Raw genomic sequence first — 24040 nt, 5'->3', positions numbered from 1 at the left:
TGAAGGCAGCCCTGTTTAGAGAAGCTTTTAATGTTTGAGGCATTACTGTATTTTAATATTGTGTTGGAAGCTGCCCAGAGTGGCTGAGGAAACCCAGCCAGATGGGTGGGGTATAAATAATAGTGGTGGTAGTGGGGCCTGCCCTGTGGAACGCCCTCCCTTCAGATGTGAAGGAAATAAGCAGCTATCCTATCTTTAAAAGACATCTGAAGGCAGCCCTGTTTAGGGAAATTTTTAATATTTAATGCTGTATTGTTTTTAACACTCGATTGGGAGCCACCCAGAGTGGCTGGGGAAACTCAGCCAGATGGGTGGGGTATAAATAATAAATGATGATGATGATGATGATGATGATGAACAGGTCTACTCTTGGAAGACCACAGCGACCCACTATTTGCTGGAACACCTGTGGAAAAAAGCTCCACACTAGCTTGGGAGACCTGTTGGCGGCTGAACATGCCTTTTCAGACGTTGGAGGCGCCTGGTACATGCTCTACTGATAGAGATTCTGGATACCGTTCTGCCCTAGACAGGAGATTGGTGGCCTTCTGCACGAGGACCTGCCACTTGGTTCCACCTTCTTTGCATGTATATGCTTTGGTAGCAGTGTTGTCTAGGGTCTCTCAGCCTGTTGGTGAGAGTCTGAGCTGATCAAGATGTTCTTCCTTAGATGGTCCACCACAGCTACCAGCAACTTCAAGAACGTCCTGGGGCTGAGGACCAATCCAAGGTGAGGCATTTGTACTGGAGATTCCTGCCCTGATATGCAAAATGCAGAAATCTGCAAAGAGATGGGTAAACTGGTATGTGGAGGTAGGCATTGATCAGGTCCAGGGAAGCAATGCAGTGCCCAGACATGAGGCCTTCTAGGATGCTCTTCAAGGTCTACATTCTGAATTTCCTTTGGCTCAGCTATCAATTGGCCCTCCTGAGATCCAGGATGAGATCCTCCATTTCCCCAACTTCTTTGGAACCATAACGAGAGTAGCGTAGCAGATTCCTCCTTATGATTCTGGCACAGGCTCTGTTGCCCTGATATCCAGCAAATGTTGGATCTCCTGAAACATCAGGAGATGTTTCTGCGATTTCTTGGAGTGAGCAGAGGAAATGAAATGGTGGTGGTGGTGGAGAGAGCTGCTCAAACTCTATCCTGTAATGCTCTCAGTCATTACTTCCCAGTAACTGAGGAAGTGCTTGCAGCTTCCCCCACATCAGAAGCTGGTCTGAGTCAGGGCTGTTGCTGTTGCTGGGACTGCCTCCTGCCTCCCCTGTTGTTACTACCCTGAGCTGCTTGAGGAAGGTGTTCTGCCTATGCTGGCTTCTTGTTTATATTGCACAAATGGCATTTTTAAAGAAATAAAACAACTTCTTTCTTAAAGGAAATGTGTTTTCTTGGAAAAATGTGAGTGCATCAAATATGTTGGTTACAGGAATGCTTACTGTAAGTAAATGATTGATTGTTTTCATTCTTCTCTTACATGTTTTGCAATAATATTCAGGTTGGCTTCTCCTAGTATAGTATTAATCCATGCAGTGAATTATTTCCCTTCAAAGGAAAAGTTAAGAAAGCAAGCTTTACAAACCCTTTGAGCAACTACTACAAAGAGTCAAGCATCACCAAAATCAATAAAGAAAAACCAGTCAGGACCCACAACACAATTGAGGATCAATTAATGAGTAAACTTTAATAAGAGCCAAAAAGTAAAGCAAAGTACTAACTCTCTTTCTCCCCAATCACCACCAATTATTTGGGCTTCTTATTTTCAAGATGCCACAAGACAAACAAATGGCAATATCCCCGGAGACATGAAAATGGATACTTGTTGATGGGCATTGATCAACAGTAACAAAACTGAAAATACCAAAATGTATTGAATAAACATCTTTCGCAAGAAAGCCAGGAGAATTGCAAATGATTATGAAATGTTCACAAACCGGACTGGACATGACATTCTTTTTACAGAATGTAGATTACAACAGATCAGATATAGGCAAGGGTATGTGGTGCAAATGTGACCAGCTGCAGGGCAGTGAACCCTGGTAACAAGCATGAGTTTTATGCCTTAGAGAGACAACATTTATAACACGTCAGACAGGGAGAGAGTTTGTGGCAACCATCTTACAGGAAAGAGAGGACCAATATTCCAATCTAATGCACATCAAATAGTCCACAAAAGGAGCCCTCAAAAGTTGAAAGGCCATCTGTCTCCACTTTATTTCTTAACAATGGTACAAAAAGGGGTGAGATAATAGAATCATAGAATGGTAGGGTCAGAAGGGAGCCCGAGGGTCATCTAGTCCAACCCCCAGCAATACAGGAATCTCAACTAAAGCATTCATGACAGATGGATAGATAAGATGCACTATTGAGTGATACTTGCATCTACCAAACTTATTGGGCAAAGAGCACATTCTTCTACAAGTTTTGACCCACAAATAGAAACATACGATTGATTTATTGCAAAGTTATGAAAAACTAAAAAATAAAGTGCGAGATTGGCTTCATTATTATCAAATAACGGAGGCATATAATTTGGACAAAAAAAATGGATTCCAGGTGGAAAAATCAAAATTGGAAACAGAATTGTTAGATTCCAAAACTAAGACTTTGTCAAGGATGTATAACTTGCTGTTGAAATGGAATACTCAGGATGAAACAGTGAAATCTGTTATGATTAAATGGGCACAGGATGTTGGACATAACATTATGATGGCTGACTGGGAACAGTTATGGACCACAGGTATGAAGTTTACAGCATGTAATGCTTTAAGAGAGAATATTATGAAAATGATATACAGGTGGTACATGACACCAGTCAAGCTTGCAAAAATCTATCATTTGCCTAATAATAAGTGTTGGAAGTGTAAAGAAACGGAAGGTTTCTTTAAAAAAAAATAGAAACATACGATTGATTTTTTAAAAACTCAATTTAGCATGAAGATTCACAGGCACATGATACCAGGTGGCTTCCTGTGCCTCCTACCTTCAGTGGCGAAGTCGGTACCTGAACTGAACATCGTGTGTGGGCTGCATCACACCAAACCCACAGCGGTTCTTGTTTACGGGAGGGATTTCCTTCTCCACGTTAACCAGCTGCATATCAAAGTATGTCAGCATCAGGAAGGCAATGAGTTTTAGCTCATTGGTAGCAAAGAAACGCCCAGGGCACATGGCCCCTGCACCCCAAGGCATGGAGAAATATTTCACCTTTTCCCCATTCTTATAGAATTTCTTTTTTGTGCCGTCTAGGCTGAGGAACCGGTCATATTTGAAAACATGGGGATCTGGGTGGATTTCTGGATCCATATGTGCTGCTACAAAGGGGAAAAGTGCAACTCTGTCTCCTTTGCGCAGAAGATATTTTCTCCCATCATTCATCTGGATTTCTAGATCCACCATCACAACCCTGATCACCAGTGGGGTTGTGGCCAGTCTCAAAGTCTCTCGCACAGCACTGTCCAAGATGGGGGTCTTGTCTAACATCTCCTTGGTGATATTAAGCACTGGACCCCCTGCCCTCACTTCCTGGCCAGATTCTTCCACCACTCTGTCCACCTCTTTCCTCACCTCATCCATCGCCTTGGGATTTTTCATCAGGTAGGCAAGAAGCCAGAAGGAAGCTGGTCCAGAATTAGCTTGAAGTGCCCAGAGCAACGTGAAAAAAAGCCGCCCCTGCATGTATTCAGGCATCCCAGCCTCATCCAGATGTTTTTGCAGGTCAGTTATCCAGCCACTGATATTTTCCTTCTTATATACTTCCTTTACAGACGTGATGTTCCAGAAGTGTCTCTTCAGAGACTCTGCTTCCATTTTATCTCTGGGAGACAGCATGGAAGATGCCAATCCCGGGAAAAAATTATCAAATTTGCAAAACTCTGCGAATAAATCTTCAGAGTCAGCTAGGTCACTCCTCTCAGCATCTTCTTTGTTCTTTTCACCTTTGCTGGTTGTATTTCCAAACACAGCAAGATATCCGGCCTTAAAGAGCATGTTGTAGCTGAAGTGGAACAATCCATCCTGTTTCCAGGACTTCTCCCCTCCTGCTGAACTCAGGCTATGGCGCATCACTCTATGCAAGCTCTCCATCATGGCCTGGGTCATCACCACGAGCCCATCGCCCCTGAGGTGCTTTGTGTTGACTGCCTCTAGTACCTTATGAGTCATTTCTGAATGCTGAAACCCAAATGCTTGCTCCACAATTTGGGTTACATATAAAGTGAAATCTAGCTTGGTCCTTGCTTCCTTCAGAATAGCTCCATAGGAGAGGGGGTCCATCACAAAGGTGAAATAGTATCCCCCAAGCAGTACCGTAAAGATATCCCCATGCTTCTTCTGCATCCTTTGCAAGAAGGCAACGCCGTCCTTTTGGAAGTGCAATCCATGTCCAAGCCACGGAATAAGGCCTTTATCTAAAGGGGGCTCTTGGGCTCCCCTCTGGCGGAACGCCCCCAACAAATAAAGCCCCCCCAATATGCATGCCAGGACGGCGCATAGGACCATCACCCAGAAAGCCATCTCTCGGAGCTCTGTCACACAAAAGCACAAGCACAAGCTCTTGCAGAAAAAACAAGTGGTTTTAAAAAGTTGCTCCACTTATCATGAATCTAGGTGGAGCCAGGAAGCAGAGCAAGCAAAAGTTAACCCTTGCTACGGTTAATTTATTTGCACTAAAATAATATCCAGTGTACCTTATGCAAAGAAAACCATTAAGATAATTAACAAACTGGGATTTGGAATGGATGGAAGTATGTCTTTTTAATCCCTATTGTAGTTAATTTATTTATTTTTAATAAAAAGCCCTATAAATTGGAAGTACAGTACTCAGCTTTAAAGTACCTATCTCCTTCGTTCTTTTTAAGCCACATAAACACAGATTTATATTAACAGATCTAACTTATGAAGAAAAGAAGGGAGGCAATAAAATGAGGAAGGGGAGGAGAGGGGGAATGTGGATGACCAAAGGGGGACGGGAAAATCAAATATAGGACAAGAATTTCAGGGCAAAGGAGGATAAGGAAGTGAGGGGTTAGTGATGCAGTTGTGGGAAGGGGAGGTAAAGTTACTTAATTCACACTACCTGAAGCAATATGCAAACCAAAACAAAAGCTGATGTATTGCACACGCTCCCTCCTCCAAAACTATAAACAGCCATTGTACACTGTATAGAAACATATGGTCTTTCCTTCTCCCTTCTCTCTGCTCTTCGTCCTGCTCCCAAGGAGTGGAGTTGCTGTCACTCACTGCAAGTGTCTCCTGGCTCTTAAGGGCAGCAGTTCTTTGTTGCTCTTGACTTTCTGGCTCCACAACCCTGGCTTTTGCCACAGAGAATGTGAGGACAGCAAATTCCATCTATGTTGTTGTTGTTTAGTCGTTTAGTCGTGTCCGACTCTTCGTGACCCCATGGACCAGAGCACGCCAGGCACTCCTGTCTTCCACTGCTTCCCGCAGTTTGGTCAGACTCATGTTTGTAGCTTCGTGAACGCTGTCCAACCATCTTGTCCTCTGTCATCCCTTTCTTCTTGTGCCCTCCATCTTTCCCAACATCAGGGTCTTTTCCAGGGAGTCTTCTCTTCTCATGAGGTGGCCAAAGTCTTGGAGCCTCAGCTTCAGGATCTGTCCTTCCAGTGAGCCCTCAGGGATGATTTCCTTCAGAATGGATAGGTTTGATCTTCTTGCAGTCCATGGGACTCTCAAGGGTCTCCTCCAGCACCAGAATTCAAAAGCATCAATTCTTCGGTGATCAGCCTTCTTTTTGGTCCAGCTCTCACTTCCATAATAATGACTAACTGGCTGAACTGGAGCTAGGGTCATTGAGCTAAGTGCAATACTTAGAGCTAAGGGTCATTGAGCGAAGTTAAACTATTTACGATGTGGGGCTACAACTGACAACACAATAGTTTCGATAAGTGGCTCTGTAATCTTGCTCTGAGTTGGGGGAAGACCGAGCCATGGTGGAACACGAACTCTGCAAGTGGAAAGACCCAGCTCAAAACCCTTGCTTTTCTAGTCAAAGAATCTTAGGTAGCAGGACTTTGAAGAAACCCAATCTGAAGCTTTAGAGTGTCACAGTCAAACAGAGTAGACTGGGTTACATGGCCCAACTGTCCAACTCAAGACATGACATTTTCATTTGTCCCCGTGATCACCAGGCCTTTCAGACCCTTGATCCAAGAAAAGGCACCTAACAAATCACTGATTACTCACCCATAGTTTCTACGTAGTCCGTGCACCCATCGAGGGTAATGATTCTGTCGGGTTCATATAACTGTGCGTTGCCAAAGTCCAGGAGTTTGAGCAGGTTTGGTTCCGTGATGATCATATTTTCAGACCTCAGATCCAAGTGCAGGATATTCTGAGCATGGAGGTATTCAACAGCACTAAGAATCTGCCACAGATAGTCTCTGACTTCCACCTCTGAATAGGATGACCTGCAAAAGAGAACCTGGTTAGACAACAACACATTCTTCATTCTCCATAAGATTATAATCAGTTGGTGCTAAGCAAGAGATTCACACAAATACTTACTGAAAGCAAACTCAAAGGGCATTTTTGCTAGATAGTGTTGGATGGGTGTTAGTGTGAGCATATCACTAAAGAAAAGGCAGAGTTTATTTTAAAAACTACATTTCTCAGACCTTTCTTACTGTGTGTGTCTCTCTGTGTATAATGCATAAATATGCACATGTAGTGTAGACACACACACACACACAGAGAGAGAGATGTATATAATCTGCCAGATTTCTGGGGATTTTCAGGTTTCAGGTTTTGGTAACCAATCTTGTAAAAAACAACAACACTATACTTAAGTAATGCAAAATAAGGAAGTAGTTTTCCAGCCAAAGCCAGGGGTTATTGCAACAGGAGACCCCTCCACTTCTGTGACTACCACTTCCTCATGTTTTAAAGGTGGGTCCTGCTTTGGAAAATATCAAAGACTACTGGTCTATACTGGTCTTATTCATCTGGCACCTTCACACTGGGTTGCCTATGGAAATTTTACAACGGAACCTCTGAAAACTGTATCCTGAGGAGGAGGAGAAAAGAGGCCTCCACAGCTTTTGTGGCTGATGCATATTTAGTTTGTTGGACAAGCAAGCTTACCTTCCAGCTAAAGCATTGAGAAGCTCAGGGCCGACACAAAGTTCTGTGATCAGGACCAGGTGGCGTGGGCTCACGTAGGCCCCCTGCAGCTGCCCGATGTTGGTGTGGTGAAGCTTCCTGAGGATATGATACTCCTGGAGCACATCTTCCTTGTCCTCTTGCCTATAGGGAATGATCTTGGCAGCCAAAGCATTTCCGCTGAGCTTTTCTCTGCACTGCTTGATGATGCTGAAGCGCCCTCTGTCCCGAGGTGGAGCAGCAAGGAAGGGGAAGGAACGGAACAGAAGTTTGAGCTGAATGTTATTCCTTAACCTGGTGATACCCCACCCACCCACCCACGTTCTGCCATGCTTTGAGAAGACTGTCCTACTGGATGGCACCGAACCATGCTTAGGAGTGGCTAAGGGGAAGAGCTGCTACTGCAGGACCACTAAAAAGGACTCACAGTAGTCGCCACAAACTCTTGCCTTCAGCACAGTGAGCAACTGACCCAGCAGCCTTCTCGGGAAATATTGTTTGCGGTGTCATGTGATGCTGATTATCACGTGGTACAGAGTCCCCTGCAAGGGACTCTGCATTCTTTCCCTCTGTCACTCACCTGGCCTTCATTGAAGGAAATTGCAAGCAACAAAACTCTACCCTCTAACCCACACTGCATCTAAGTTGACTCTTTGATTTCGCTGCATAATTTCTGTTGTCGTCAATGAGTTGTGTCAACCACACTTTCCTACTGATAAAAGCCAGTAAGCCAGGCAAATACACCCTAGGAATGTCTGACACCACAAGCTCAGACTTATCTTCTACCCTCCCCCTTAAAAAAAAGAGAGGGTGGACGGTTTTATGGCTATTTCCTCCCCTCTCCAGCTCTGACACCTTCTCAGTCTGCATTCCCCTCTATCAGCAGTCCAGATACATATGCAGTATTGCATATCCAGGCAAGCTATTACCATTGTACATAGGGGAAAATGCAAATCCCCTTATTTGCTTAATTTAGTACCAGCCTTTCTGGCCTATAAAGGTAAAGGTAAAGGGACCCCTGACCATTAGGTCCAGTCGTGACCGACTCTGGGGTTGCGGCACTCATCTCGCTTTATTGGCCGAGGGAGCTGGCGTACAGCTTCCGGGTCATGTGGCCAGCATGACTAAGCCGCTTCTGGCAAACCAGAGCAGCGCACAGAAACGCCGTTTACCTTCCTGCCAGAGCGGTACCTATTTATCTACTTGCCCTTTGACGTGCTTTCGAACTGCTAGGTTGGCAGGAGCAGGGACTGAGCAATGGGAGCTCACCCCGTTGCGGGGATTCAAACCGCTGACCTTCTGATCGGCAAGTCCTAGGCTCTGTGGTTTAACCCACAGCGCCACCCGCGTCCCTCAGGCCCTTAACCACAACTGGGGTGGGATTTGGTGCTGCTGCAGGGGGGCGGGTCTTTTAGAGAGCAAAGAGGGGCAGTTCTTAAGGCCACATTATTCCTCAGTGACACCTATACGCACTGAGGGGACCATGCCTGGCAAGAGCACCATTTTCCTTTCTTAAAAAGCTTGCTTAGCAGGCTAAATTTCTCCACATATAGAACTTGGAGGAATCCGACTAAGTGGTTACTAAGGAGCAGTGAGCCAATGGAAATCTGTACCTTTTAATTTCCGTCTGGAAGGCATACGTCTGGTGGGTTGGCTGAGCAGGAGCTGTCATTTGGCTGTCCTCCTGGTCCACAGACTGGAATGCTGCGTGGTGGGGGGAGGGGTGGGATGGGGGAAGCAGAGACAGAAGTCGGAAAACGTCAAAGCACGCAATCGGTGTTGAAAGAGGTAAATAGCTGTTGATGCAATGCAAGTTTCCAAGGCTGCTTTCAGTTAATTAAGCCCTAGACAATCAAGGGTGTTGTTTGTTCCCCAAATATCCCATGACCATGGAAGGACGTTTTGACATCCCAGGGGCATTCCAGGAAGGGTGCCAGCTGGAGAGATGTTTTGCAGAGATGCCAGAAGGCAATGCAAGGTTGTTGTTTTTCAAAGTGAAAAAGGAAGAACGCCCCTTAGCCACCCCATGACCACTGATTATTAAAGTGAAGTTCCAAACGCTCATAAACCACCCCTGAAAATGTCACCAAAAAGTTTTAGAAAAATGATGACCTCTTTTGAGGGGCTAGGAGGTGAGGAGGAGTTCTGTGAAACTGTTGGATGGAGCTTGGCACAGCATTCATGTGCAGTTATTTTAAAGAAATTATAAAGGCTTTCTAGTGATGTATGGAAGTGAGAGCTGGACCATAAAGAAGGCTGATCGCCAAAGAATGGGTGCTTTTGAATTCTGGTGCTGGAGGAGACTCTTGAGAGTCCCATGGACTGCAAGAAGATCAAACCTCTCCATTCTGAAGGAAATCAGCCCTGAGTGCTCACTGGAAGGACAGATCCTGAAGCTGAGGCTCCAAGACTTTGGCCACCTCATGAGAAGAGAAGACTCCCTGGAAAAGACCCTGATGTTGGAAAAGATGGAGGGCACAGGGAGAAGGGAACGACAGAGGACGAGATGGTTGGACGGTGTTCTCGAAGCTACAAACATGAGTCTGACCAAACTGCAGGAGGCAGTGGAAGACAGGAGTGCCTGGCATGCTCTGGTCCATGGGGTCACGAAGAGTCGGACACGACTAGACTAAACAACAACATAAAGGCTTTCATGCATCCTGGGCTATCTATGCTATGTCTATTTTATTGTTCTAAGCCACCCTAGGACCTTATGGTAAAGGTTGAGTAAGAAATCTAATAATGCTAATAATAACAGCAGAAGTGCCCCCCCACCAAAGCAGTAACTGTCATGCCAAATGGCAGATCTGAGGCCTATGCTGCTATTATAATATACCATGTATATTCGTGTATAAGCCGACTTTTTCAGCACATTTTTTATGCTGAAAAAGCCCCCCTCGGCTTATAGTCAAGTGAGGGTCCCTTTCAAGCTGCTTCTTCCTCCTCCACCACCTTTGCTGCTGTTGGCGGCAGAGGAACGAGCAGCCCGAAAACAGCCCTTTCGGGCCGCTTGTTCTTCCTCCGCCGCTGCTGCCACCAGCCTCTCGACAGGTAGGCAGGGGGATGGGAGGGGCTGTGGGGGAAAGAGAAGCCCCCTCTGCCGTGTGAGCATGTGCGTGCGCACACACGCACTCCAGTCCACCAGGAGGTTTGTGGTGTGGTGAACCGGCTTATACGCAAGTCAATAAGTTTTCCCAGTTTTCTGTGATAAAATTACCGTATTTTTCGCTCTATAAGATGCACCACACCACAAGAGGCACCTAGTTTTTGGAGGAGGAAAACAAGAAAAAAAATATTCTGAATCTCAGAAGCCAGAACAGCAAGAGGGATCGCTGTGCAGTGAAAGCAGCAATCCCTCTTGCTGTTCTGGCTTCTGGGATAGCTGTGCAGCCTGCATTCGCTCCATAAGACGCACACATATTCCCCCTTACTTTTTAGGAGGGAAAAAGTGAGTCTTATAGAGCAAAAAATACAGTGGGTGCTTCAGCTTATATTCAGGTTGGCTTATACTTGAGTATATACGGTAATTGTAATCATCACTATTACTATTACTGAATTTATTGTGCACCCATCACCAGCAGGTCCCAGGGTGGGTTACACCTATTCAAAATTCAGAACAGTTAAAACAAATGGGGGGAATAGGGTGGGCTCTGAAAACACGCATCTTAGGTGTAAAAGATCAGGGTAAAGAGGAGCGTCTTCTGCATTCTCCGAAAGCTGTGTAGCGAAGAAGTCACACACATCTCTGCGTGGAGGGAATCCCACAACTTAGGGGCTGCCACATAGGAGAAGGCATACCATGTCTGTCTTAGCACCTGGGAGGGTCAATGGGGAATGAAGGTCCAGAGCTCACTGCGTGATGTTTAAAATAGTGAGCTCTCAGGCACTGCCAGCAGAGTTCCTGCATATGCTCTAAAAATTCTAAGTTGCCTCTTCCTGTGGAAGTGCCTCCTGGGGATAGGCTAATCTGTTAATTTCAGTTTCTCTCATTTTCTCATTTTCCCAACCTAAGGTTCACTTTGCCACATAGGTTGTGATTTTAAACAAGACAAAAGGTCCTCATGAAAATTCGCTGGTATTTTAGTGGAAATTTCTCCCAATACACATTCTCCTAATATATTATTGTATATAATTGCATGATATACATTGTTTTGCAAAGCATTCCCCCCTCAAAAAATAATGCATTTCTGCATGTTATTTTCATTAATTTATGCATGTATATGTCCACTCAACCCTGTTATATGCCTTTTTCTACACATTACTTGCAAAATTCGGAAAAGTGTGTCAAAGCACAGCTGGGTTCCCATTTGCGTATCGTTTCATAAAGTGTGAAATATGTAAATCTGTCTTTAAATGTCAACTGAATGGACTTTCTCCCTAGTTCCTCCTGCCCCATAGAAAGCTGCTCCTAAAAACAAGATGATGCTGAGACTTGACCTCCAATGGAGAACAAGGAGCTGCAACTGGGACAGCAGCAACAACAACAACAACATGAAGAGAAGGCCTGGGCCTAGCACATGCAGTTGGGTTTGTAGGCATGGCTAAGTCTCCTGGATTACAGTGAAATGGCATAAGTCATGAGACCTGTTCACCCCCCTGTGGTGTTTTGGAGAGTTCTTTCCATGGAGGAGCAAAGGCAGAAATGCAAAGATAAGGATTCCAGCTTGAATGAGAAGGACGGAGGAAACTAAGGAACCCTGTCTGCTCATGTGGCTATAAATGGCATTTCCAGGCTTATGCTGCTGAAGAGAAAAAGTACAGGAACTCTATTCAGTGTGGATTATGTTGTTACCTGCTGGATCCGTGTCACCAATTCTCACTTTGGCAGTTGGGTTGCTATACGGCCCTACACCACTTTTGCTGACGCAGGCAAACCGGAAGGATAACACCAAACCCCGAGGGAGATGCTCAGCAGTGTAGCAGCACTCTGAGATGTCACTGGCCAGAGTCTTCCATTCACCGTCTGGGCCAACAAAAGAGAAGAATAAAGTTTAGTATTTAAATACAGCGGGCTGCATGTAACAGTGTCATGTTTTGACCAGATGGGCTTGGATTAGGATGCACAGGGAGGGAGATTTCCAGCTATTGCAGAAATGAATATTCTGTCTTCTATCACTTTAGACAGGTGCACTATTAAAGAGATGTGTGCGATCTCTCAAAAGCACAATATTCAGTCCTGCATCCATCCTTCTCCCCTCTCTATGGGATTTCATTTTTTTAAAATGAATTTTATGTTACTTCAAGCTGTTTCCTTGAAAGCAGCCTCATACTTTCTCAAGATTGGGAAAGGAACCAGATTGTTTTTCAAAGCCCCTCTCTGCCTAAGAGAACGGTAAAAGCTTAGAATGCAAATCCAGATTTCTCAGGAGTGCAGAGCTTTCATTATGGAAAGCGTTCCAGAGAATCCAAAGCAATATGATTGCACCACATTCACTTTCGCTTGTCCTGTTGTAACGTATTTTATAGGATTTGAAGCAACAAGCACCCCACCCTCAATTACTATTTGTTAGTAGAACAGGGGTGAGGGAAGCTATTGGCAAGGCTGGCTCTATCATGTTTGGCTTTTATCTAAACAGTGGTCACGTGGAAGATGGAGTAAGCTTGTTTTCTCCAGCTCTGGAAGGTAGGACTCAAACCAGTGGCTTCAAGTTACAAGAAAGGTGATTCTGACTAAATATAGCTGATGGTAAGAGCTGTTCAACAGTGGAACAGTCTCCCTTGGGAGGTTATGGACTCTCCTTCATTGGAATTTTATTTTTATTTCCCCAATTTTTTTTTATTCATTTTATAAGACAAATAAACAACACAAACAGAGAAAACAAACAATACAAACAAATTATTGTCTTATCCTTGTTTTTTCTAAACGTTGTTAGGTGAGCTTCCCCAAGTCCCCCCTGTCTGATTTTCATTTTACCTCATCTTTAGCAGTTTACATATATCATAATTTTTAATTTTTTATCACACTTACTTTTACCGTAAAAATCTTCACATTTTATCCCTCACATATAATACTATTTTAAAATACACTATCTTCTACTTCTAACCCTACAGCCTATATCCACTTCCAAAGCTAATATTCTTTAAACTTTTTCCAGTCTTCTTCCACTGTCTCTTCTCTCTGGTCCCGGAGTCTCCCAGTCAGTTCGGCAAGTTCCATATAATAATAATAATAATAATAATAATAATAATAATAATAAAAAAAAAATATCTTTATTGTCATTGCCCCCTCTCGGGGACAACGAAATTACTTGACTGCTCCATAAAAATACTAATTAAACAATACAGTATAGTACAGCAAGGAAGATTAGATGACTTTCAAAGTCCAGGCTTCCCATTCAGGGCCGAGATCGCTCTGGAGAAGAAGCTGTTCTTAAGACGGCTCGTTCTTGTCTTCATCGTCCTGTATCTCTGTCCCAACGGCAGGAGCTCGAAGAGACAGTGACCAGGATGCGATGGATCTTTTACTATGTCCAGTGCCTTCCTATGGCACCTTGTGGCATAAATCTGCTCTAAGGTGGGGAGTGGGCAGCCAACAATGCTCTCTGCTGCCTTAACAACTCTGCACAACCCCATCCTGACCTGGGTAGTACAGCTTCCATACCACATACATAAGCCATAAGTGAGCACGCTCTCAATGGCAAAGTGATAGAAGGCAAGCAGCAGTTTCTGCGGAAGATGGTTTTTCCTTAGAATTCTCAAAAAGTACAGTCTCTACTGCGCCTTCTTCACAAGCCCCCTTGTGAAGTTCCTTCATTGGAATTTTAAGGCAGAGGTTGGATGGCCACCTGTCATGGATGCTTTAGCTGAGATTCCTGCATTGCAGGGGGTTGGACTAGAGGACCCTTGTGTCCCTTCCAACAGATTATATGATTTTATGGCTTGACCTTATGATACCTGTGTTGTGGCAGTGGATTAGACTGCTCCAGGTTATTTTATGATTCTGTAGTTGCGGTGGGGCCTGAAAGATGCCTCAGCAATGTTTCTAGAAAAGGTAAAGGTACCCCTGACCGTTAGGTCCAGTCGCGGACGACTCTGGGGTTGCGACACTCATCTCTCTCTATAGGCCGAGGGAGCCGGTGTTTGTCCGCAGACAGCTTCCAGGTCATGTGGCCAGCATGGCTAAGCCGCTTCTGGCAAACCAGAGCAGAGCACGGAAACGCCGTTTACCTTCCCGCCGGAGCGATACCTATTTATCTACTTGCACTTTGACGTGCTTTCGAACTGCTAGGTGGGCAGGAGCTGGGACCAAACAACGGGAGCTCACCCCGTTGCGGGGATTCGAACCGCCAACCTTCTGATTGGCAAGTCCTAGGCTCAGTGGTTTAGACCACCCTGACAATGCAGGAAATACCTTCCTCCAGAAACCACAGGCTGGATCCTAGAATCGTAGCTGGAAGGGTCAGTTTGTACAAGGAAGCAGTTTGCACAATGAGTTCTCATTTATTTACCATCTTTTTTGCAGAGTACAGAGTAAGTAACGGGAGTGTTCAGTTCCACTGGCTTCCAGGCCAACTCCACTCCATCTTCAAGAACCTCAACAATATCAGGAGACGGTGGGTTGGAAGGTGTCTCTGTCAAAGTGGGAGACAAAATTTAAGTCTGTGACTGGTAGAATGAAGCCATCCACAGTGTAAACTTTGGACCATACTTTAGCTCTTGTGCTTGATGCTGCAAAGCACCCTGTGATATTCGGATGAAGGGTAGTTGTCAGGGAACTGACATCGGAGCGAGAGGCAAAGAGGAGGCTCTCAGATGATGCTGGCGAAGGACCCAGCAGAAGGGGGAGAAGCAGCTCAGGACAGGGGGAAGGAAATCAGCGCAACACCAGGGATAAAGGGGAGCAGATGGGGGAAGCGGAGAGAGGGCTCCAGGACTCTTCACTGGACATCAGTGAGGAGAGCACAGGTCCCCCGCTACCCACGCCCTCCCTGCGCAGAAGACTCCCGCGCAGTGAGAGGAGGAGGAGACTGGGAGTCAAACAGCTTTTATGTTGGAAGAGGTTTAAGAAACGCCCACTGACAGATTCTGCTAGCGACTGAGGCAGCCACGTTGAGATGGGCTGTGCAGTCAGAATGGTTTAACAAGGCAATTTAGCCTAGAGAGGCGGCAGTTTATGCACGAGTAACTCATACCCATTACAGTAGTATATCAATTTAATACACAAACATCAACATCATAGATATTTAAAGCATAAATAGCTGCCAAGAGGAAGGGAATTGAGTTTGATTCTCCATGCCACAAACCCAATGAAAATGCTCCCCTTACAACTACTATTTGCCCAAATAAATTTCTCCCACCAGCAGAAGCTACCCTACTGTGCGACTACTGCTTTCAGTGAGGGGGCAATTTTCATTAGGATTTTGTCATGGGGAAAAGAGCTAACCCAATTTTCTATCACATAGTGCTGATAATGCTTGGATTGCCTCACCCACAGATCACAGCTCCTAATTTTATTGCAGAAGCTAGATGCGCTGATTGCATGCCAATTAGTGGTAAGTCCAATTTGGCTATCCTATGCCGGCGCTTGTGGTTTGTCAGTTATTTAGCAGGTAACAACCCCAAACACCCCAGGACTTGACAAACACATTGTTCAAGCCCATCTGACGTGCTGCCTCTTTCTCCTTGCTGCAAGAGTCATACTAATTGCCTGAAAGTTCTCAGGGTCTTTATGGAGGTATAGTCATGGACTTCCAGTCATAGCTTGTAGCTCAGCCTCCCATTTTGTTTTACTGGAGCTACTGGGAGGCTGGGGCCAGCGAGAACAGGGGAGCTTTAGAGGTGTCATGCCAGCTTGCATTCCAAGATGGGACAAGACTTTTGTGAATGATTCCTGATAGACTGTGTTGATTCAGAGAAAGCAGAAAGGCTCTACAGTGGTACCTCAGGTTACATATGCTTCAGGTTACAGACCCTTCAGGTTACAGACTCTGCTAACCCAGAAATAGTACCTCGGGGTTAAGAATTTTGCTTCAGGATGAGAACAGAAATTGTGCTCCGGTGGTGCGGCGGCAGCGGGAGGCCCCATTAGCTAAAGTGGTGCTACAGGTTAAGAACAGTTTCGGGTTAAGAACAGACCTCTGGAACGAATTAAGTACTTAACCTGAGGTACCACTGTGTTTCTGAATGCTGTCCTACACAAAAAATATTGCTGCACATGGAAAGTTGGCATGTCAGAGAGAAAGCCGTGCTAGGACTTTCCTGCCAAAGATCATTTGGGAAATGCTATGCTACAAGTTCAAAGGATCAAAGGGGAAATAATTTGTTCCTTTACCTGCTTTCCTTATTACACAGGAGGTGGAAACTGTGCCCTGGGTGTTGGTGGCTACACATGTATAAGTGCCAAAATCACTGGATGTGGCTGCTAATATTGTTAAAAGCTGGAAGTGTTTGAGCGTAGAGGAGATCAGGATCCTGTCCGTGCTACGAATGGCTGCTCCATCTGGAAGGTGGAAATGAATGGGTCAAGGTTATGAAATCTTATGAAATCACAGAAAGAGGTACGTGAAGAATCTTGAGTAGAGGCATTACGTCAGCCCTAGAATGTAGGGTGCAGAGGGTGGGAGCGACTCTCCTCTAGAGTAGGCCTGGAAGCCATGAGATTTGAAAAGAAATGCGAATCCCTCCTATCCCCTCTTGGTTCCTGGGTTCAGAATAAAGGATGATTTCTTTCCCCTGGCTGGGATGGATGACAGTGCCTATAACCACTTGATAACAAAACGGCTATCCTTTTGAGCAGCCCTTCCTTTTATAGGCTTTAGATTTATTTAAATAGGAAATTTATAAGCTACTCGATCAAGCAGTTCTCCAAGTGTTGTACAAATAAAATTGGAAGACTAATAACGGCTAAGATTCAGTCTAAGCGAAAACAAATATATGCATAAAACTAAAATTAAAAACTAATAAAAATAAATCAAGGAGAAGAATGAAAAAAGAGAAACCAGCAAATTTTTAAAAGACATATAAGTAATTATATTATAAGCCTGGGTAGGTTTGCCAAAACAGAAAGTTCAGGAGGTATCTAAAACAATATAGCAAAGGTGCCTGCCTAATTGTGCATATTTCAGGTAGGGAAATTCTGGCTTCCCCTCCCACCTCATTCATTCGCTACTCTCTTTCTCCCACCATGGCATCCCTGATCATGCACATGTAATGCACATGCTGAAGTGTGGGAAGGGATTTGTGAAGAAAAGGGTCTAACAAATAGAGAAATGTTCCTGCCATTCCCTCCTTGCTTTGCCCCAAACCATCCCTGTTACAGATTCATCACAGGTGGACAGGTGTGGAGGTTATATCACCTTTGAACCATTCGATGTTGGGTGATGAATGGGCAGATGTCCGGCAGGACAGCGTCAGAGACTGCCCCAAGGCAATGGTCTGGTCAGTGAGCTCTTCAGCAAAATAAGGTGCTGAAAAGGAAGAGAACTTTAGAGAACACTGGTCAGTGAGGCAGGAAGCAGATACCTGAAATGCGTTGGGTTTTACCTTTTCTAGCACACATTTCTAAATCAACAGAGAGAACCAGAGGAGTAAGCCACGTTCTCTCCCATTTCCAGATCTCCAGGTTGCAATCTAGCAATCCTAGCTGGCCCTTTGTGTCGGTACAATTTGTACGATGGCTAATTTAATAAAAGGGGACGCGGGTGGCTCTGTGGTCTAAACCACTGAGCCTCTTGGGCTTGTTGATCAGAAGGTCAGCTGTTCAAATCCTCGCAACGGGATGAGCTCCCGTTGCTCTGTCCCAGCTGCTGCCAACCTAGCAGTTCAAAGCACGTCAAAGTGCAAGTAGATAACTAGGTACCGCTCCGGCGGGAAGGTAAATGGCGTTTCCGTGTGCTGCTTTGGTTTTGCCAGAAGCAGCTTAGTCATGCTTGCCACATGACCCAGAAAAACTGTCTGCGGACAAACGTCAGCTCCCTCAGCCAGTAAAGCGAGATGAGCGCCGCAACCCCAGAGTCCTTCGCGACTGAACTGTCAGGGGTCCTTTAACTTTTACCTTTTTAATTTAATAAAGAAGCTTCAACCGTACAACGTTTCTACAGTTTTCACGCTGTGCTTCCCCAGGTTCTAGTTTTAATGCAACAAACAAACAAACAAACAAACAAACAAACAATGTGATAGTACCTTTCTCCTTTGTTTTGAGGCTTGGAAGAGTGAATGAAGGGAACCCTGTTTTCTTTTTCAGTCCTCCAGAAGCCTCTGTCAAAGATGCTCTTTCTTGCAGCTCACCCTTCCGCTCCTCTGAGCCTGTTGAAAATGAAATGAACCACTGTAAAGACAACCAAGTGATGGGCGCTTTGGGCATTAGTTATTTAACTAGATATTTATATATACAGTGGATGCTCGGGTTGAGAACGTGATCCGTGCGGGATGCACGTTCGCAACCCGCAGCATTCGCAACTTGCAGTGGCGTGTCTGTGCACATATGGGTTGCAATTCGGAGCTTCTGCGCATGCGCAAAGCACAATTTAGTGCTTCTGTGCATGCACGACCGCCGAAACCCGGAAGTAACCCGTTCCGGTACTTCCGGGTTTCAGCAGTCCGTAACCCAAAAAAACACAACCTGAAGCATCTGTAACCCAAGGTATGACTATATACATTTTTAGAACAGACTGGATAGCTCAGTTGGTTAGAGCATGGTGCTGATAACACCAAGGTTGCAGGTTTGATTCCTGTATGGCTCAGATGCGCTGCAGGTGCTTGGACTTTGATTAGGATCCCTTTCAGCTCTACAGTTCTATTATTCTGTGTGTGGCGTTTGCCCTCCTAGGTGGGTCATAAGGAAAGGGTTAAATGAGTGTGAAGTGATTGGCCAGTGGGAACCCAAGGGGAGGAGTTAGAGTTGGAGTTGTTGGGGAGTCAGTTGGGAGTTGGAGAAGGAAGAGGGAGGATAAGTCTGTGGGTTGGTCGAGTTGTGTTGTGAGAGAGTGAGAGAAACTGATAGGAGGAGTCAGATAGACAGTTAGGATAATCAAGTTAGCAGTTATTAGGAAAGGTATAGGCCGGTATAGAAACTAAGGTTAAGAAACTGACAAGAAAAATTATCTGAAACCATAAACTTGTTAAGGCTTATAAAATAAACTTGCTTATTTGATTTAATGTTAACAACTGTCTGGACTCAGTGTGTACCCGAGAGAAACGGGTTGGTGGCAGTGGGGAAGCGAGCACAGTGGTGGCACAGGGATCCATAGACCGTCAAACGTCCGGGGACCCTGTCTGATCGCCACACTGTGGTTCTACATCATTGGCACCTGCCCTGAACTCATACGATGAGGCAGCCCAAAAAAACCCCAATAGGGCCACTTAAGCCTTTGGGAAAGCCATGTAAAATGGTGTACATAATTGCATGCTTGAGTGAAGATGAAGAAGGAATTGTCCTACTCCAGCCACTGCCTTTTCAGTTACTGTGCTTAATCACAAGGTGTGTTTGGGTCTTTGTAGGATATAGTTAAATGTCTAGTGAAGGTGGTCTTCAGAGTAACATTTTAGGGTTGCTATAGCAGGTTCTCAGATACCTGGTAACTTCTCATGGCCACCTCTCACTGAGCCAGGTCTTCAGACCTCCTTTACCCTGAGCCCAAGAAAGGAAACATGCACACATATAAAATTATTACCTTCCCTGCTTTCCTGATCAGAAGATGACTTTCTCGTCAACATTCTTGAGAGGTGGGTGACTGATGCTTTTACCTTCTTCTTTAGACTTTGCTCTACCAACTCCACAGACTGAGATCTGACAAAGGGCTTGAAGAGCCCCACTTTGTCTTGTAAAGAGCTCCTCCGCTGTTTGGCTGGGTCTTCCAGGAGACCATAGATTTGTTGAGACCCTGCTGGTATGTTTCCTTCTGAATCAGACCTATTTCCTAGCCGGGGTGCTTTGGCTTCTTTTGGCTCTACGTCCAACTCAGGTGGAGTTTTCTCTTCATCTCTGGGAGCTTCCTGTACAGCCTCACCTTTCAAGTTATCATCCCTGGCACATATTTTTTTATCCTGATGTGCATGAGATTTCAATCCCGGTAGCAACTTTGCTTTTTCGCCCATAGGCAAACGTCTTTTGCTGGGTAGATTCTCAGGGGCTTTTCTGAAGCTAAGGAACTCAAATGGGAAGTACACAATGTCATAGAGTTCGTACAGGTTGAGAAAGGCAGGTTCTACTTCAGAGATGTCAAATTTTGCTGTCTTGCTATCAGGACGAGGCATGTCCTCTGAGAGGTCCTGAATCTGTACTAAGCGGATTTCGCACATTTGGTCACTTCTTTGGCTGTCACAGTAATAGGAGAATCTGTCCCCAAACCCAGAACTACCAAAATCAGATACCATGGGCATTTCTGCGCCTACATAACCCATGCCTTCGAAAGGGGGAGACATCCTAGCTTTCTTGCCCATGGAAGGTAGCACACTGAAGTACTCTTCTTCTCCAGGATATATAATATCTGCTTCTGAGGGATCTGCTAAGCCAATGCCCCCTTCTCTTTTTCCTCTCCGAACAAGGTATCTGGTAGCCGGTCTTACTGCTTGCTCAGGTGAGCCTGGGTAGAACACCTCCCTGGATGGAGAAATGTGTCTTCTGGATCCCTCTGGATCAGAAACGGACTCTGCTAAAGCAGTCATCTCTTTTGACAGGCAAACCATCTCATCAACTAAGTACTCCAGGGCTTCAGCCTCTGTGTCGCTATAAATAGCAGGTTTTTTATGAACATGTCCTCTGGTTCTTTCTTGTCCAATGGAATATGGGGTTTCCTTTTGAGTAACCGGGATTTCTCCCCCAGAGGCTGAAAATGGCACAACTCTTGCTTGGGAGAAACCTGAAACAGATGGCCCTTGGTCTTTCTGGAAAACAGACTCGTCCTCACTGGAAGCAAGTTGTGTACGATAAATGAGTTCTCGTTTTTCCGGTTCAGAGAGAGAAATTGGAACAGCTTTGCCTTGTGAAGCCATTAAGATTTGCCTCTCTCCAGGAAAGGCATCAAGCTTTCTCTTTCCTGGGGCAAAATGTCTCTGCTGTGGATGTTTATGGTGTTCCCCCTCATGGATCAATGCTTGGACGGTATCTGCTTGTTGAGAAGGCTCCCTCGTCTCACCAGGAGCAGCCACTGCTTTGCTGTGAATGAAGGACTTAGGAGGCTTTTGGCTTTCTCCATGAGAGACTGATATAGAAGCAGGCAAAGTCTCTAAGCCAGCAGAAACATCACCTTCTCGAACAGGAACTTTCATCTCACTGTGCATGGGAGGTGTTTGGTGTGAATGCTTAGGCTCAGCGTTTGAAACTGGGGCAGCTTTCGCTTGAGAAATAGTTAAACTAGCTGTGCCTTTGCCCTTTAATGCAGCTGATTTCGCCTGGCTGGGTGCTGATGGTTTCTGTGGCAGAATCTGCTGCTCCTTCCCTCCAGGGACGGATACAAGAAAAAGACTTGAGCTTTTACTCTCCAGGAGAACTTCTGAAGGCTTCTGATGTAAAACCAAAGAGCCTTCCACCACTGGCGTAGTCTGCAAGACCCCTGGGCTTTTGCCCTTTGTCTTAACAACTTGTTGAATTTGCTGACCCTGAAGAGAAGGGACTTCAGGCAACTGGTCTCCACTTTTAAATGGCCCCTGAAGAACGGCAGGTCCTTCTTTGCCCTGGACAGAAGACAGCATTGTATTATGAGGGAGGCCTTTCCCCTTCCCACTGTCTTGGGAGACCAGTGGGGCTGTTTCTGGTGGAGTGACTCTCAAATCTGAGCTCTCTCCCTTTGGAAGAATGGGAATTGTGTCCTTGCAAAGAGGAGCTTTGAATGTCTGAGGTAATCGCCGTTCCTCACTTTCACCCTTTGGGGCTAAATCTGACTGCTGAGCAGTTAGAGCCAAGTCTTCCCTTCCTAGGGTAGATGTTCCCGGCTTTGTTGCAAGAGGTAGCCCTGGTTTCTGAAGCAGACCCTCTCCTTTTTCAGATGGCGGTGTTGAAATCAACGCCTTCCCTTGCTGCTGAGCAGCCAAAGACGAGCTGTGCCCCTCACCACGTTGTGCAAATGGCACTTCACCCTTCACAATTTCCTTTGAGCCTTCCTTTGCCGAAGTCTTTTCTGAGCCCTTTTCGCTGCAAGCCTCAAAAGCACTGCCCTCGGGAATTAAGTCGCTCTCTTCTTCCTCAATGTACTGCTCCTCAGCAAAGCTTGTCGCTCTCATCTTGTAGTCATCCAGTGACCGGCTTCTGCTGGAAACTTGAAAAGTAACTCGCGGCGATTTCTGCGCAGTGTCAAAAGAAGCCGATTTGGTCATCAGAGGACCAGCTCCGCCTTCTCTGCCCCACTCGGTTTCTTCATCCCCAGACAATCCTCCCTCTCCCAATTCGAACTGTTCTAGAAGAGGTTCACGGAGGCCACTTAAAGCTGATTTTGAATAGCCGGCTTTCCTATAGGTTCTCTTTGCTCTTTCTAAGTGCTTCCTGTGCTCTTTGCCTGGTGATGAAGGCACATCGGCAAGACTCTCAGAAGGCTGGCTGTAGAAAGTACTTTTTATGACGCTATGTCTGGGGACGCATCCAGGGGATCTTCCTGCTTCGGTGCTTTCAATTTCCCCTTCTCCAGGTACCAGTAAACCAGCTTTATCTTGCGAAGAAGCTCTGTCAAACGTTGGTCCCCGAGGCATTAATTCTTCACTTTCTTGGCGTGTCCGATCACCCTGCTCCCTCTTCGCTGAAGCCTGTTTAGGTCTTGTAAGCAGCGGTGGCAGTGAGGATTCAGCATTCTTAGCCTCTGCTATGGACTCCTGGTATTCTGGGTAATCTGATCCCTCAAGCACAGATAGGTGAAGTCCTGGCGTAGGGCCAAAGTGCCTTCTTCCTGTGGAGGCTGAAATCTCATTGTCTGAAGATGATCCACTGGTGCTTGATGAGCTGCTCTCTTCCAACAGGTGTCGGGAGATGCCTAGAGAGGTGGTCTTTTGAGTTTTCTCCAGGATTTCTGGGATGGGTCTCATCACCAGCACAGATTTATAGCTCATAAGAGAACGCTGAGCAGTGGAATAAAACACAAGGCAAAGGGGTTAAAGCAAATGAGAGGAGAAAACCAGTTAAGACACAACAAGAGGCTCTAATGGATGCTCAGAAGAGCTTCTTGGGAAACAGAATTTCTGATCAGTGCACATTAGCCTGCAGCAGTTTTAATGGGTTTGGTGTTGTTGTTTTTTGCAAATAAGGAAACTATATAGTGAATCAATGGCAATCAAAGTCTGTTATTTGCAATCTTATGTTGAGCTCCTTTTGCGTATAATATTCTTTGATGGCTCCCCGTTTGTGGAATGCTCTCCCCCTAGAACGCTCACCTGGCAACTTCACTACATATATTTAGGCGCTAGGAGAAAACGTTTCTCTTTAACCTAGCCTTTGGCTGATTAACATTTTATGTCCTTTTAAATGTGTTTGTGGGAGGAGGGCTTTTGTTCTGTTTTTGTTTTTATTACATATTTTGCGTTCTCATTTTATATTTTTGTGTTGTGAACCACCCTGTAATCTCTGGATGAAGAGTGGTATACAAAATAATAATAATAATAATAATAATAATAATAATAATAATAATAATGATGATGATGATGATGATGATGATGTGTTTCTAAGATTTTTTTAACATGTACTGCTAAGTTGTAATGTGTAAATATGAGAAAAGGGCAGTTGGAAACACATATGTTATAAAGAAAAACAGATCTCCTGAACTGCAGGTTCTGCAATTCTCTAGAAACTGAATAAGGAACAAAAACATGTTGAAGCACAGTCCAGTGGCTGGGCTGGAGCCTACTAACCTGCCATTTGCTTCGGGACACAAAAAATTTGAGCTGTTTTGTATCTATGAAGTGAGCTTCTTCAAGTGGGAGGTTATGCTGTAAAGGGGAGGGAAGGAATAAATTAACATAAATATAAACATTAAAATGTCAATTTACAAAGAATCTGGT

General features: G+C 45.2%; 2 protein-coding genes and 1 long non-coding RNA gene across 3 annotated transcripts in view; 1 reads left to right on the top strand and 2 right to left on the bottom strand.

Annotated features, from left to right (window-relative positions):
* Positions 1-24040, bottom strand: part of LOC114607704 (obscurin-like) — a 46941-nt gene that overhangs the window by 10359 nt on the left and 12542 nt on the right. The window contains exons 11-20 of the mRNA XM_077936689.1: positions 23891-23968; positions 19732-23104; positions 18242-18364; positions 17416-17526; positions 16392-16559; positions 14569-14691; positions 11913-12083; positions 8734-8824; positions 7103-7342; positions 6206-6429 (exon numbers count right to left, since the gene is read on the bottom strand). Coding sequence (XP_077792815.1) covers positions 6206-6429; positions 7103-7342; positions 8734-8824; positions 11913-12083; positions 14569-14691; positions 16392-16559; positions 17416-17526; positions 18242-18364; positions 19732-23104; positions 23891-23968 — 4702 coding nt within the window. The remainder of the gene's footprint in view (positions 1-6205; positions 6430-7102; positions 7343-8733; positions 8825-11912; positions 12084-14568; positions 14692-16391; positions 16560-17415; positions 17527-18241; positions 18365-19731; positions 23105-23890; positions 23969-24040) is intronic.
* Positions 1-24040, top strand: part of LOC144329289 (uncharacterized) — a 37980-nt gene that overhangs the window by 1897 nt on the left and 12043 nt on the right. Inside the window, exon 2 of the long non-coding RNA XR_013394765.1 lies at positions 671-730. This is a non-coding gene — a long non-coding RNA (uncharacterized LOC144329289). The remainder of the gene's footprint in view (positions 1-670; positions 731-24040) is intronic.
* Positions 13-5040, bottom strand: LOC114607915 (5-beta-cholestane-3-alpha,7-alpha-diol 12-alpha-hydroxylase-like). The gene has a single exon (XM_028751622.2). It carries the CDS (start codon positions 4514-4516, stop codon positions 2987-2989), a length of 1530 nt encoding a protein of 509 aa, XP_028607455.2. The 5' UTR covers positions 4517-5040; the 3' UTR covers positions 13-2986.

The sequence above is a fragment of the Podarcis muralis genome, chromosome 12, assembly GCF_964188315.1.
Source record: "Podarcis muralis chromosome 12, rPodMur119.hap1.1, whole genome shotgun sequence".
NCBI classification, from domain to species: domain Eukaryota; kingdom Metazoa; phylum Chordata; class Lepidosauria; order Squamata; family Lacertidae; genus Podarcis; species Podarcis muralis.
This window is presented reverse-complemented; position numbering and strand designations above follow the sequence as displayed.